A 15,622-nucleotide genomic window follows, 5' to 3' on the forward strand; every position below is an offset into this window, starting at 1 on the left:
TATTGGGCTTATATCCCAAAGAAATACTAAAGAAGGGAAAGGGACCTGTATGTGCCAAAATGTTTGTAGCAGCCCTGTTTGTAGTGGCCAGAAACTGGAAAATGAATGGATGCCCATCAATTGGAGAATGGCTGGGTAAATTGTGGTATATGAATGTTATGGAATATTATTGTTCTGTAAGAAATGACCAGTAGGATGAATACAGAGAGGACTGGCGAGACTTACATGAACTGATGCTAAGTGAAATGAGCAGAACCAGGAGATCATTATACACTTCGACAACAATATTGTATGAGGACATATTTTGATGGAAGTGGATTTCTTTGACAAAGAGACCTGAGTTTCAATTGATAAATGACGGACAAAAGCAGCTACACCCAAAGAAAGAACACTGGGAAATGAATGTGAACTATCTGCATTTTTGTTTTTCTTCCCGGGTCATTTATACCTTCTGAATCCAATTCTCCCTATGCAACAAGAGAACTGTTCGGTTCTGCAAACATATATTGTATCTAGGATATACTGCAACATATCCAACATATAAGGACTGCTTGCCATCTAGGGGAGGGGGTGGAGGGAGGGAGGGGAAAAAAATCGGAACAGAAACGAGTGTCAATATAAAGTAATTATTAAATAAAAAATTTTTTAAAAAATGGTTGGATCAGTTCACAGTTCTACTGCAGTATATTAGTGCCTCAATTTTTCCACATCCCCTCAAATATTTCTCATTTTCCCTTTCTATCATTTTAGTCAATTTGATAGTTATGAGGTGGCATCTCAAAGTTGTTAATTTGCACTTCTCTAATCAATAGTTATTTAGAACATGAATATACATAGCTTTGATTTCTTTATGCAAAACCTGCTGTTCATATCCTTTGACCCTCAGAATACTTTTCCTTGTTTTAGTGCATTAGGGAATAACCCTCATCTCCTGAAGGAGAGAATGCATCAAAAATCTGAGTTGATTTTTATAACATGATTTAATGTTAAATAGCATTTATTTTTGCTATCTTTTTAGTTTGAAAACTGTTATTTGAATTAACACCATTTTCTTTATAACTTACAGATTGTAAAGACAAAAAGGCAGACATCATATTTCTGGTGGATAGTTCTAAGAGCATAGGAGACTCTGCTTTCAGCACAATAAAGACATTTGTGAAAAACGTGGTGGACAAGACTAATGTTGGTATCGATCAAGGACATGTTGGTGTTGTTCAGTTCAGCAATGTTACCAAGAAAGAATTTGGGCTCACTGAATACATGACCAAAAATGACATTTTTGATGCAATTGACAGAATGAATCCTATTAAAAATAAAACCTATGCAGGAAAAGCACTGGAATTTGTTTCTGATTACTTTGAACCCTTGAATGGAGGACGTTCTGGTGTCAAGAAGTTTCTCATCCTTATCACTGATGGGAAGTCAAATGACACAGTTAAAGAACCAGCTTCAAATCTTCGGAATAAAGGAGTCATTATCCTCGTGGTTGCGGTCTTCCAGGCAAAATCATCTCTCCTAGAGGATATCACTGGAAATACAAACTTGATTTATTATGTTGAGAAATTTGATAACCAAAAACTACTTGAAGATAAGCTGGTTTTTGATATGTGCACTCTCTATGGCAAGTGATCCCATTTTCACTTAAATGACTTGAATGTAGTCTTCTAGAACATGGGATGTTAATATTTCTTAAATGATTTTTGGAATAATAATAAAAATCACAATCATGATGATAATAAGCTAGAATTCACAATTCTGTACCAGTCCTTGGACTTAATTAAAACTGCCTTTGGAAAAATTCAATTTTTTTTCATTCTATGTTTTTAACCAAGGCTCTGGTGACCATGGGTATTAGGAATAAAGAATTTGGCCAAGTAATATCATAAAGGACAGCTAGGTGGTTCAGTATATAGAGGGCTGGGTCTAGAGTCAAGAAGACTCATCTTCTTGAGTTCAAATCCAGCCTCAGATACTTACTTAGCTGTGTGACTCTGGACAAGTCACTTAATCATGTTTGTCTCAGTTTCCTCATATTTAAAATGAAATGGAAGAGGAAATAGCAAACCATTCCAATGTCTCTGCCAATAAATCCCTAACTGGAGCCACAAAGTTATACACGACTGAAAAACAGCTAAAAAAATGTATGGGCAGTTTAATGGCACAGTGAATAATTGAGCATTAGGCTTGGAATCAGAAAGACTGATTTTAATGAGTTCAAATCCTGCCTCAATCATTATTATCCATGTGATCCTGGGTAAATCACTTAATCCTGTTTGCCTCAGTTCCTTAATGATAAAATAAACTGGAGAAGGAAATGGCAAACCACTTCAATATCTTTAGCAAGAAAGAGCCAAATAGAGTTCATGAAGAGTTGGACACAATTGAAAAACAACTTAACAACATCAAAATATCATAAAGGAGAAACATTGTGGGGGAAGCCATACTGACCCAAAATCTGGCTTTGGTGTCTCCCAACATGTTTCTAACAGTTATTTACAGTTTTAGAAGAGATATGTTTTGATCTAGTATTGAAATACATAGACATGTTTGGAGAGATTCATAAACAGTATGGTGTTGAGGTTGGAAAAATGGCACCTCTCTTCACCTTTAAAGTCTCCTCTTCTTTTCTACTTTTGCATTCTCATAGATGAGCTGAATGCAGGTCTCCTTTTCTAGTTTTAAAGATTTTACATTTATTCTTCAGTTGGGGTCACAGAAGAAACTATAGTTAAAAGCCATTTCATGTCTTTCTATTCTAATAGCAGCAAATAGTTATTTATAAAACATATAGTGTTAAAAACTCATTGGTAGCTAATGCTAAAGAGAGCAAAGAACACATCAGTCAACATACAAAGTAATGGCAACTCTGCATTTTAGCTTACCCAATTAGGCTCATCCTGTTCTGAGAGAGAGGGAGGATGCAATGGAGTATCTTGAGTGCCACAGATTAAAGAACTGAACCAGAACTTCTGTAAATCGAACATTTCAGACACGAGGCAAATTTAATCACGTGGCCATGTTTTCCTTTCTCAGATATGTATATGTTTTTCTGGGTATGAACAAATGAAATATCTGTTTTCAAATACTGACCTTCAGTTAGTATTAATTAGATTTTCTTCAATTATCAGCTCGGAAACAACACAGCATAGTGCTATCCAGTGGATGGGGATATCCAGAGGAAGGCAAAGGAAAGGTATCTATATGGTAAATGGAAGATATTTAGGGATGGAGAAAAATCCAGAGTGGATATGACAGATTTCTTCAAATGTGCAAAAGGTTGATCTGTGGAAGTAGATTTTTTTAAAAAAATGACCCCAGGATAAAGAAGTAGAAGCAGGAGGTGAAAGTCACAAAGAACACTTTGAGGTTTGATCTTGGGAAAATATTGTGAATTGTCCAAAGGAGGAGGAATTAGCTGCCTTGGGAGATTATGGGTTCTCTTTTCCTAGACTAGCAATAGTTAAGTGATTACTTGTACAATATTTTATGGTGGGAGTCCCCCCCTTTTTTTTTTTAATTCTGGGTTGGACTGTGTAGCAATTGAGATTTCCTCCAATTCTGGGATTATCTATTTAGTGCCCATGTTTTGCACATGGAATTCTCTTCCATAAAAGCTGCTTCTTCCCAGCAGATGCTGTAGGGTGTTGACTACATAACTTTATTATGAAACCTTTCTCCTTCTTGCAGAATGCAAACAATTTCAAATGCTAGACATTGTACTTGTGCTGGATGATTCCTCGAGTATCGGCTTTCATCAGCATCAAAGCATGATAAACTTCACGAAGCACTTGGTGAACAAGGCAGACGTTGGCAGAGACCGGGTTCAATTTGGAGCCCTCAAATATGGAGATAACCCTAAAGTCCTCTTCTACCTTAATACCTACCACACCAAGGAAGGCATCATTGAGGGACTTAACTACCAGAGAGAGGGAGTAAATACTTACACAGCCAAGGCTCTGAGGAGCTCTCACGAGCTATTTACGGAGGAACGTGGCAGTCGAATCAAGAGAGGTGTAAAGCAGATGCTCATTGTGATTACTGATGGGGAATCTCATGATAGTAATGAGCTTAAGAGTACAGCCCAGACACTGAGAGATAAGAACATCATCATCTATGGAGTGGGTGTAGGGAATGCTTCTGAGAAAGAACTCTTAGACATAACAAACTCAAAAAACAATTACTTCTTGGTAGACAATTTTGAAAAACTGAAAGAACTCTACCTCCCCTTTGAGAAAAAAGCTTGTGAAAATTCACTTGTTGGTAAGTTGCTACTTCAAAAGATCACTTCCTAGATGTGTCTGAAACTAATATGAAACAATGACACTATGGCTGCCCTACTCTAGCCCTATGATCTTGGTTCAATCCCTTTGGGCCTCAATTTCCTTATTAGTGATATAAGGGAACTGGAATTTAAGACTTCTAGGATTCCTTCTGCCCTAGTTCTATGATTTCATGTTCCTTTCATTTCTTAATCCTCTGGGTCTACAAAAGAAAAATTACTTTCATTCCCCATTATTTTATAGAGTCTCTCTTTTGAAAGAAAGACATGTCCATAGGTCTGCCTCTCTATCCTTAGCTTGTTACATTTCCATTCATGAGCTCTTTTGATTCAATTAATTTGTGACATCATTAATCAGTTTGAGACCAAACTTAGCTGAGAAGGTTTGAAGTTGGAGACAGATCAGCTTTTCACCAGCTTTTCATTCCAACAAACAATCAACCCTTCTAAAGGCAAGGACTATTTCATTTTCACCTTGCTATCTCCGGTATATTACACAGAGGTAATGCTTATCATCTTTATAAAAATTGAATTGATTTAAATTGAATTCACCTTTAAGCATTTGGGCTCTTAGTGCAATTTTGTGCATCCCCGGTGAATAACTTTAGTGCATTCTCAGATTTCGGTAACCAGTTTCGCTGCATTACCACCATAATTTTGAAAAGGGCATTAAATTTGGCTTCAAAAAGGACCTGACTTTAATAAGTCACCTTGCTTCTCTAGGCCTCAGTTTCTCCATCTGTAAAATGAGGTGATTGAACTAGATGATGTTTAATAATTCTTCTAGTTCTATAATCCCTAATTCATTTCCTCAGAGGAGCTTCACATCAAATCCCTTGGGGAACTCAACAGTAGCAAATCAACAGGAGAATTTCAGATTTCCTTCCTATTTTGGGGGCCACATTTCATAGTAAAAATGACTCTAGTAAGCACTGCCATATGAACAACCACTTCAAATAAAAACCAATAGCTTTTGGGTTTGAAAAATACTCTATAAATTTTGATGATTTTTTTTAACATCTCATTTGATCCTCACAACACCTGGGCAAGGTGGGTGCTAGTATTCCTATTTTACAAGTAAGGGAACTGAGTCAGAAAATTTAAATAACAAAGCTTGGTTTGCACAACTAGTAAGTGTCTGAGAAGGGTTTCCAGCAATTATATCCCTTTGTCACATCTTATTTCTCTTCATTTGGTGATGTCTTTGGTTTTCCATTTTAGCTGTCTGCATAGTCATTTTAAAATGGAAGCAATTAGCCCAAATCACAAAGATCTGAGTTCAACTCTGGCCTCAGACACTTATTAGTTGTGTAATGCTAGGCAAGTTAACTCTGTATGCCTCAGTTTCCTCATGAGTAAAATTGGGGTGATACTAATAGTACATACCTTCCAGAATTGTTAAGATGATCAAATGAGTTATTTGTAAAGTGATTTGTGAATGTTAAAGATTTTAAAATACTATTATTATTTTCATTTTTCTTTCCCCCTTCCCCTCATTCTCTGTGTATCAAGTTTTCTTCTTTCACCCAAATTTGCTTCTTGGGGGGGAAGGGGGTCATCTGTGGAATCCATGAGACATCTGATTTTTAAAAAGGTGTTACCTACTCCCCACCCCACCTTTTTTCTTTCCCTCCCTTCTATCCCTTTCTTTCAATATATAATATAGAATTTTGTCACCTTCTTTTTACAGTTTGTGGCATACAAAAAGCAGATGTCTTTTTCCTTTGCGATGGCTCTGATTTAGTAACTGATATGGATTTCGGCAAAATGGTTCATTTTTTGGCAGACATCATTGATAATTTTGATGTTTCACCCCAAAACACACGAATTGGGATGTCCCAGTTAGGCAGCTTTGACCAAGAAATAATTCACCTGAATGATACTTTGCATAAAGATGAGCGGAAAGGAAAAATTTTGACTTCTTTGAAGCGCAGTGGAAGTCCTCGGCTAGCAGAGGCACTTCACCTCGTGAAGGACACATTTGTTTCTGGGAGCAGGATCATGGCTGGAGTTCCTCAGATACTGTTTGTCATTGTATCTGGGAGCCGAAGGGTAGCATCTCCGTGGTGAACAAGGCTGTGGCAAAACTGAGAGAGCTTGGGGTGTGTATCATGGCCTTAGGGATTGGGAATGTTCGAAATTATGAATTGCTCCATATCACCCACAATCCTGAAAAGATCATCACGGTGCCTGACTTTGATAACTTGAAGAAAGAAGATGTGAAAAAAAGGGTCACCCGGGAAATCTGTAGCAACTGTCAGCAAAAGAGTAAGTGTCCCCATTTCCCGCTGCCGTTTACAAGTCTTATTGGACATCTTGCCAGTCTCCAATTCCCTCACAGTATTCCATAGAATCCCTCTTCCTCACTTCCTCACTCATCAGCAGATTATGCTCTGGGAGATGAACAAAGAGTTAGTTAACCTGCTCAAAACTATGGCAGAGATACTGAGCTGCCCTCAGCTGGATCACCATCTAGCTGTCATAAATCTGCTCCTTTGTACCAATGCCCCTGGCACAAAGGTGAGATATGGGGGATAGAGGATGACCAGTTTTTCTATTTTGTGTACTCTCAGCAATCCTTATACTACAGACAGGTAGATGACCTAATGGATGGATTGTTGGCCCTAGAATCAGAATTCTATTATTATTGTAAATTGAGAAAATTGGATTCCCTAATTCTGTAATTGGCTAATTCTGCTTCCTTCCTTCCTTTCCCTCCTTTGTTGCTTGAATCTGTACATTAATGGGTGATTATTTCCCCCTCTCTCTCCAGGTTGCTTTGTGGATACTGTTGTGGGCTTTGATATCTCGACCCATCAGAGAGGCCAGACCTTGTTTGAAGGGCAACCATACCTTGAATCTTACCTTCCAGGCCTCCTACAGTCTATCAGTTCCCTAAGAGGTGTGAGCTGTGTGAGAAAACCCCAAGTCAGTATAGCATTTAAGGTAAACACTGATACCAGTTTTGAATCCAGGTTCCAGATCTATGAAAAAACAATGATAGAAACTCTGAGACACACCGTAGTCAGCGGGCCATCTCACCTTCAAGTGGCTGATCTAGAATCACTTTGGAGTGTATTTAATCATGCTGAAGATCATGGAAAGGTAAGTACTGGGTCCAAAATCTTGGTATTCTTTTCTTATTCCTTCCCTACTCCAGTTAGTTTTTAGCTGCCAAATGTTCCTCTTCTCTTGCTTCATCTCTCTCTAGGTGATGCTCATTTTTTCTGATGGTCTCCAGCATGGCAATAATGATCTCTGGAGACTTGAAATGAAATCAGATGAGCTCAGAAAACGAGGTAAGCAATTGAAAAGACTTGTGGGATTTGTCTAACACCTTTCAGCCTGCTCTCCAGGGCTGCTCTGGATCTTCACACATGATGAAATGTAGCAAATCAGACTTAAAAATAAAATGTTCCTCCTATGCAGCTCTTTTAAGGATGTGTTAGAACTCTTCATGAAGGGAATTGCAAGGAGTAAATAGCTTCTGGGTCCTACCTTTGTAGCTCAAGGGATGGTCTTATTTCATCTTAAATCTTTGTATTTGTTACAAGATACTGCACATCCACAATTTCCTGGGAAACACATCTCTAGAGGGTTCAGTTCTGGCTTAAGGTTTTACTTATTAAAATAATATTGATTTGGTTTGGATTACATTTTAGGGAATAGAAAGAATATTTTATGAGCATGCAATCCTAGTTCAGTTTGGAATCTCTGGAATTACTGTGGGCTTGTCAAATGGGAATCTTTTCCTACTAGATCTGAATCCTCTATGCAAGCCTTGAACAAAAGAAAGGTCCAGAAATTCATCTTTAATTAGGTCTCTGCAATCTCAGAATTCCCTTCCACTTCAGTTTGATAGTGAACAGCTTACTTCCCTCATGATTCTTTAAGAATCATATGTTGGAGATATAGTAGAAGTAGGAATAAATTAAGGTCCCTTATTTGATACCTTATAGCTTTATTTGACATAATTCTATAAATGCTAGCAAATCAATTAGAAAAGAAAAGAGAACAAAGATGGACAAAAAATAAAATCATCTCTATTTGCTAACGATTTGATGGTTTGCTTAGAATACATAAAGAATACATGAAGAAACATTGAGAAGATTAGTAGTTTTAGGCAAGTTGCATTCTATTAAATAAACCCACAAAAATAAATAGCCTTTTAGATACGAGAATAATAAAATCCAAGACACAATAATTGGAAAGGAAATCTCATTCAAAATAAATTCAGAATGCATGAAACATTTTAGGGTCAATCCATCAAAGAATATTCAACACTTGTATAGATTCAATCACAAAATGTTGCATGAAGAAAATTTTTTAAAAGCAACATAAATAGCTGCAAGTAATTCAGTCTTGTGACTAGACTAAACTAATATAATAAAAATGGCAGTATCCGAAAACATATTACCCTGAAAAGAACTCACTATTTGATCAGAGCAACTAGCAAAAATGAAAAGTAATGTGGAAGAAATTAGTCTTAAAACAACATCTTATACTACATTCCTGCTAGCGTGGTATCTGGTATACAGTAAGAGTTTAAAGAACGCCTGTTGCATGATTAATTGATTAGGTGACATGCATCACATGCATGTAGACATTTGCTACTCTACTTATTATGAGAAATGCATCTATTGAGTGTTTTTTTTTCATTTGGACACTGTCATATTTTGTCTCTTATTTATATTGACAAGGGTTGATGGGTTTGTTCGTTATTGCCCTGAATACTACCTCTCAAATTGATGAGTTTTCAAGCATTGAATTTGGGAAAGGATTTGAATATAAGACACATTTACACATTGGAATGAGAGACTTGAGCAGCAAACTGACAAAATACCTGGTAAGTTACTTTGGTTGTCCAAAGATTTAAACATGTATATTAGCAATGGTAAGGGATTTCCTTTTATTGGCTTTGGTTAGATGAGTGCCTACCCAGTTGTCCCTCTGATGGCCATATTGAGTGGAGAACCTTTGGAAACCTGAATATCTTTTCCTCCTCAATCTTTCTTTCTTGGTAGCATCGAACAATGAGCTACTAAAATGCATACAGGCTGGCAAAATAAAACAAAAGTTTGTGCTATCAAACTGCACGTAAAGTAAGTGTTGCTAATCATTCTTCACATTTGATCAAGGTCCCAGGAGCCATTTTGGTGGATAGTTGATCAATAAGCATTGATGCTGAATTGTGCTAAACACTGATTTACCAAAAAAAAAACCAAAAACCCAAAAACCCAGAAACAAACCTTGCCCTCAAGGAGATTACATTCAAATGAGGGAGGCAACACAGAAAATAACTAACACTGTCCCCATTCTTTGGGGACAAATCAGCATTTCTCCATCTTTCCCCTAGCAAACTCCTCCCATCTTCAAAGTCACCACTCCTCTGCCCTAAAGATCTTTATTTGAGGGAGTTCAATTGGGGTGGAGGAAAAGTGGTTCTTTTAATGGTAAAGTTTCCCTGATGTAAAAGATGGATGCTTTTTTAACTTTCTGTGCCTAAAGATTTCCTTAAGTCTGGCTGTGAAAGGAATCACAGAAATAATAATAAACTGACTAGACCGGTTTCTCCATCAGTGGAGGGCGTTCCAGGTCCCTCCATGATGAAGGGTTGGTATCTGGTGCTCAAGGATGGAGAAGAGTTAAAAAATCACTTTAAGAGACATGACAATCATTGGGAAGGTTGGTAAAGAATGGGAAAAGAAATAAATCTCCCTATCATTGTGAGTCAATCTATCAATAAGCATTTATTAAATCCTACTGTGTGCCAGGCCCTTTGCCAAGCATTGAGGATACAGAGAAAGGCAAAAGCCATGGAGGTTGCGTGTATTCAAATATACACAAAATATCCCCTGGATTTGTCCACAGGGAAAATTGGAGACCATCAAAAGAGCAAAGGCAGGAGCAGGAAAGAGAATTGGGAAAAGTTTCTCATAGAAACTGAGGTTTGAGGAAATCAGGGAAGCCAGGCGCTTGATGAAGGGGTAGCCAGTGAAAATACTCAGGGTTGGGAGGTGGTGAGCAGCTGGTGTCCTTGTTCAAGGAGCAACAGTGAGACCAGGGCGCTGGACTATTGAGTCTGTGACGGTGAGTAAGGTCCACGAAGGCTGTCACGGTAGGAGGTGACCAGGTTGGAGTCATGTTGTATGTGTGTGTTTACTCTTTTGTTTCACTCTTAGGGAACAAGGATGGTCTCATTTCATCTTTATGTCCCTAGTGCTTAGTGGATTAGGGGACACTGTACATGGCATTTAATAAAGACTCATTTGGTTTGATTCCATTTGGGTCTTTGAAAACACTCCTGGACAATGTTTTATTTTATTTTTTGGAGGGTAGGTTTTTTTAAAGAGGTAATTAGGTGGTACAGTGAACAGAGAGCACTGGGGCAAGAGTTAGGAGGGTCTGGTTTCAACTTTGTTCTGAGACACTTGACAGCTGTGCGACCCTAGGCAAATCACTTAATCGCTGTTTGCCTCAGTTTCCTCATCTGTAAAATGGGGATAAATTACAGGGCCTATCTCCTAAAAAGGGCGAAGATCAAATAAGATGATATTTGTGAAGCTCTTAGCTCAGTGCCTGACATACAGTAGGTGCTATATCCCCTTCCCTTTCTGGAAAAAATGGTCACTCACTCTCTCTCCTCTCTAGGACAATATTGCAGAAAGACACTGCTGCTGTGCCTTCTGTAAGTGCTCGGGAGCTCCAGGGGCACCCGGATACCGAGGATCAAGAGGTTCCAAGGTGCTTCTAGAACTCTGACATTTGTCTTGATCAGGTGGCTTGTGACTAAGTTCTTGTTGCCTTTTTCTGCTGCTGTCTTTCCATGTGGAGGGTATACCGGATATGCAATGGGACTCAGCTGTTGTAACTGTGATCAGTTGCTTCTCCAATCCCACAGCCAAGAGTCTCCCTTGGGATGCAAAATGCCATCTGCATTCAAAGAGAGAACTATGGAGACTGGATGTGGTTGGAAACATAGGATTTTCACCTTTTGTTTGTTTCTTTACTTGCTTTTTCTTTTTCTTTCTCTTTTTTCCTCCTTTCATCTAATTTTTTGTTGCACAACATAACATATGGAAATGTGTTTAACAGGATGCATATGTCTCAGCTATATCAGACTGCTTGCTGTTTGGGGGAGGAGAAGATAAAAATCTGGAACACAAAGTTTTACAGCAATGAATGTTGGAAATTTACAGATATTAGGAAAAATGAAATACTGTTGAGGAAAAAAAGGAAAAAAAGAAATGGAGTGTCAGACCACTCTGAGAGCCTGCAATCTCGCAACGCTCATGCAGATCACCAGAGCCCTTCAACAGGCCTCCATTCCTCAGGGGATTTTTTTTTTTTTTGATAAGCTAGGAGACTAGGCGATGACTTTTTCACTTAATGCCTTTGTAGTCACCCAAAAATTGCTTGACGTCACCAAGCCTCAGGCAATTGTCCAAGGCCACTCTAGTTAGTTATAGACTTCTAAAATTTTTATTTTTTTAATTAAGAATTTTTTCTCCTTCCCACTTTTTGCCATTCTTCCCTGCTTTGAAAAGAAAAAAAGAAAACCTTTATTTATAGCAGCTGGCAAAGACTTGGAAACTAAGGGGTGCCCATTGATTGGGCAATGGCTGAAATTATAATGGAATGTAAATATAAGGCAATATTATGGTACCCTGAGAAATAATGAAAAGAATGGGAAGTCTCATATTAAGTTATAGATAGTTGGGAAAATATATTTCCCTTCCCTTTTATGTCTAATCACATTGTTTAGTATTTGAGTTCTCATTCTCTTATCTTACAAAAAGAAATCCACATCCCTCCATTCATTCACTGAGCTTGATCAAAGGAGTTTTCCTAGGGGCTGCTTGGGTCCCCCTGTCATTCTCTTCTCTTACTCCTATAATTTTCCCTGAATCTCCTCTGATGAAAATGAATTGTCTGGAATGGAACTAGACCAATGTAAAATTTAAAGCAAAAAAGGCCCATAAGCATCATCTTGTTCAGGGGTCCCTACATTTTTGCAGGTCGCTGACCTCCTTAGCTGCTTTGGTGAGCTTTGGTGACTCCTTCTCAGAATAATGTTTTTGAATAAGTAAAAGAAATGCTAGATTTCAGTTAGAAATTAGTGGGGGGCAAAGATGTAATTTTCCCCCTAAAAAATTTGTCTGCAGATTGCTGGTTAAGATCCTATAATCTAGGGGCATCAACGTGACTCAGTGGGAGTCAAAAGGTCCTGAGTTTTCAAATCTTGCTTATTAATTGTATGACCCTGGAAAAGTGACTTAGCTCCTGTAATATAGTCCAACCCTTGATTTTTTTAGACAAAATAAATTGCAGTTAAGTGGCTTGCTCAATGTCATATAAGTAATAAGTAACAAACTTGGATTTCAGCTGATATTATCTGACCAAAACAGCCAGCACTTCTATCTCACTTTTAGGCTTAAAATGTGCTTCATGTGCATCCTTTCCCTTCATGCTCCATCCGACAAGGAGATGAAAAAACATAAATGAGCTCAAAGAGTTCATCTTTTAAAAGGGTAACTGGCTGAATAGTCCCTGGCTCGGACCTGGCCCCGGAGGAAGCTAGAATGAGGGATTTGACTCAACCTGCTATTGATTTCATAGGTTTGGATCAATGGTGCTGACTTCTTCCTTCTTCTTCCACAGGGATCAATGGGTCAGAAGGGCGGCAGAGGACACAGCGGGGAAGAGGGAGAGCCTGTGAGTCCTCAATGATTGCGACCCATTCATTGTTGACCTTCCAGCAATGGGCTTTGTTCTGGCTGCCGGCTGAACACTAGGGAGAAGCCAGCCAGTTTCTGTGCAATTGCCGGCTGGTCTGGAGCTCTTTCGGGGCCCGGTTCCAGTCTCCTGGCACCCCAAGGCTTCCGGTAGTCATGGAGCCATTCTACTGGCAAAGCTATAATCTGCCCATCTGTGCCTTACTTATCTCCTTCAGGCTCTCCTTGGGGTTCACTTTTACCTGATTTCTTCTATATAAATAAATTTTCACGGGAGGAAGAGAGACAGAGTTGGGGATGAAGGAGAAGTCTATGTCCAGTCCCCATCCCCCATAGTCTCTGAGATGGCCCTGACCACATCTAAAGGCTCCCCAGGCAGTCCTTTCCACGGTTGGTCCCTTGTTGTCACAAGCAGTGATCTCCGCTCTGTGGAGGGCTCCCCACATGGACCAGCATCTTAAGTTTGTTCACAGTTGCTCCTTTGGCTCAACATGATCATTCCTGGTGAGGGCTGCCCAATGGTCCCGGGAGGGTGAGCCCAAGATGAAACGGCTCTTGGGCCACAGCATAAGTGTCGTGGGAAATGTCCAAGCATCCAGGTGCAATTTTTGATGGTATTTCTGAGGCGGCATCAGGTGGTGAATGCCATCCTTGCCAGCCTTGAAATTAAGAGGAGCTGAGTTAAAATTCTGCCCCTCACACACATCAGTTGTGTGAGCCTGGGCTAAGGTCAAGGGTCAGTGCTCAAGCCAACCTCCAATGCTGTAAGTTGTCGAGAAGGTCTTGGACTGCTCTGTTAGAGGGAATTTCCTCACCTGGGAGTTCCCTAACCCACTGAAAGCACAGGTTCGGCCCCTGCCCCCATCACTGTAGAATCTCATCTACAGAACAAGCTATGGATGGGTGGGGAGCCCAGGGAGGGTGAGGGAGACATTGGATCTGTCTGTGTGTGAGTCTGCTACAGGGTAGGGGAGCACCCTGTTAATTCTGCTAAAAGTCAGAGAGAGAAGTTCAGCCTCATTTTAATGGGTGAGATGTGTCTAAAGGTTTTGGTTCCTTTTTTCAGGGGACAAGAGGAGACAGTGGGCCAGAAGGAGAAAGAGGTGCTCAGGGATGCCAGGGGGACAGGGGCCTTAAGGTAAGAATCTGTGGGAAATATTCTTTAAATCTTAATCTCTATGTGTCTCTGTCTCTCTGTGTGTCTCTGTCTCTTTCTCTTTCTCATTCCCTTTCTTTCTCTCCTTCCTTCCACCCATCCTTATATCTCTGTCTCTGTCTCTTCTCTCTCCCTCTTTTTGCCTCCACCTCCTTGTTTCTCTCTCTGTCCCCCCTGTCTCTGAAAGTTGCTGTCTCTGTCTCTTTCTCACTTTCTTTTTCTTATTCCTTCTCTCTCTCTCCTTCCCTCCATCCTTCCTTATATCTCTGTCTCTCTTTGTTTCTGTCTCTGTTTCTTCTCTTTCCCTCTTTTTGCCTCCACTTCCCTGTTTCTCTCTCTGCCCCTGTCTCTGAATCTTGCTGTCTCTCTCTCTCTGATTCTGTCTTTCTGTCACTCTGTCTCTGTCTCTATTTTTCTGTCTCTCAATCTTTGTCGCTCTGTCTCTCTATGTGTGTCTCTGAGTCTCTATCTTTCTCTCTTCTTCCCTTCTTATTTCCTCTGTCTCTCCTTTCCTCTCCCTCCTGCTCTGTCTTTTTGTCACAGTTCATCTCCCTCTTGACTCTTATTCAAGTCCATATCCCTCTTTAGATCACTACAGGATAACAGAGTCTATAAAACCTTAAAACATCTTAGTTGAGCAGCAGCATCTAGTTCAACAGTATCATCTATTTTAAGCCTCAGTTTTGCCAGCTATAAAATGAGTGGGTTTCAAAATCCTTTGCCTCTCTATTTTCCATCTTTGTCTGTAAATGACAAATGTTTAATCTCTTTCAGGGAGTCAGAGGAATAAATGGATTTAAGGTACAGTGAAATTTCTTTCTAAATTTGCTTCTTTTGTTTGTATATTTATTCCCAAGAATGTTCATCAGTCATTTGCACAAATCACATTTTGTTAAAAAATACAGAGAGAACGACTTGTGAGGCAACTTCTGTTTCTTTTTTATCTATCAGGGAGAAGAGGGAGATTATGGAATTGATGGCCTAAATGGAGAAGAGGTAATTTTCTCCTTTATTTAATAGTCAACATTAAATAAACACATTTTAAGTGCCTACTATGTGCTAGGTATAGTACTAAGTTCTAGAGTTACAAATACTAAAAAAAGAACCTTACAATCTTCCCCCAAAATTTTTTAAATTTTTTGTTAACTATTTAACAATTTTATGCACAAATAAAATTTCAACATTCATGTTTAAAATTTTTTCAATTCTAAAGTCTCTTCTTTTCTCTTATTCCTCCTCTCTTGAGAAGGTACACAATTTAATATCACTTATACATGTGAAGTCATGGAAAACATATTTCTGCATTAGCTATGTTTTAAAAGAAAATATAGACCTCCAAAAGGAGAAAAATAAAGCTTTGCTCTACATTCAGAGTTCATCAGATCTCTCTCTGGAGGTGAATGGCATTTTTCATCATGGGTCCTTTGCAATTGTCTTGGATAATTGTCATAA

At 39.0% G+C, this 15,622-nt stretch overlaps 1 protein-coding gene across 1 annotated transcript in view; it reads left to right on the forward strand.

The window, feature by feature from the left end:
- The window catches only part of COL6A5 (collagen type VI alpha 5 chain), a 108,117-nt gene that overhangs the window by 27,963 nt on the left and 64,532 nt on the right, over positions 1 to 15,622 (forward strand). Inside the window, 12 exon segments of the mRNA XM_051962342.1 lie at positions 1,067 to 1,621; positions 3,688 to 4,260; positions 5,970 to 6,320; positions 6,323 to 6,547; positions 7,053 to 7,384; positions 7,491 to 7,578; positions 8,980 to 9,125; positions 10,931 to 11,023; positions 12,941 to 12,994; positions 14,081 to 14,152; positions 14,945 to 14,971; positions 15,122 to 15,166. Of these exon segments, the coding sequence (XP_051818302.1) occupies positions 1,067 to 1,621; positions 3,688 to 4,260; positions 5,970 to 6,320; positions 6,323 to 6,547; positions 7,053 to 7,384; positions 7,491 to 7,578; positions 8,980 to 9,125; positions 10,931 to 11,023; positions 12,941 to 12,994; positions 14,081 to 14,152; positions 14,945 to 14,971; positions 15,122 to 15,166 (2,561 nt within the window).

This window comes from Antechinus flavipes, chromosome 5 (assembly GCF_016432865.1).
Source record: "Antechinus flavipes isolate AdamAnt ecotype Samford, QLD, Australia chromosome 5, AdamAnt_v2, whole genome shotgun sequence".
Classification (NCBI taxonomy): Eukaryota; Metazoa; Chordata; class Mammalia; order Dasyuromorphia; family Dasyuridae; genus Antechinus; species Antechinus flavipes.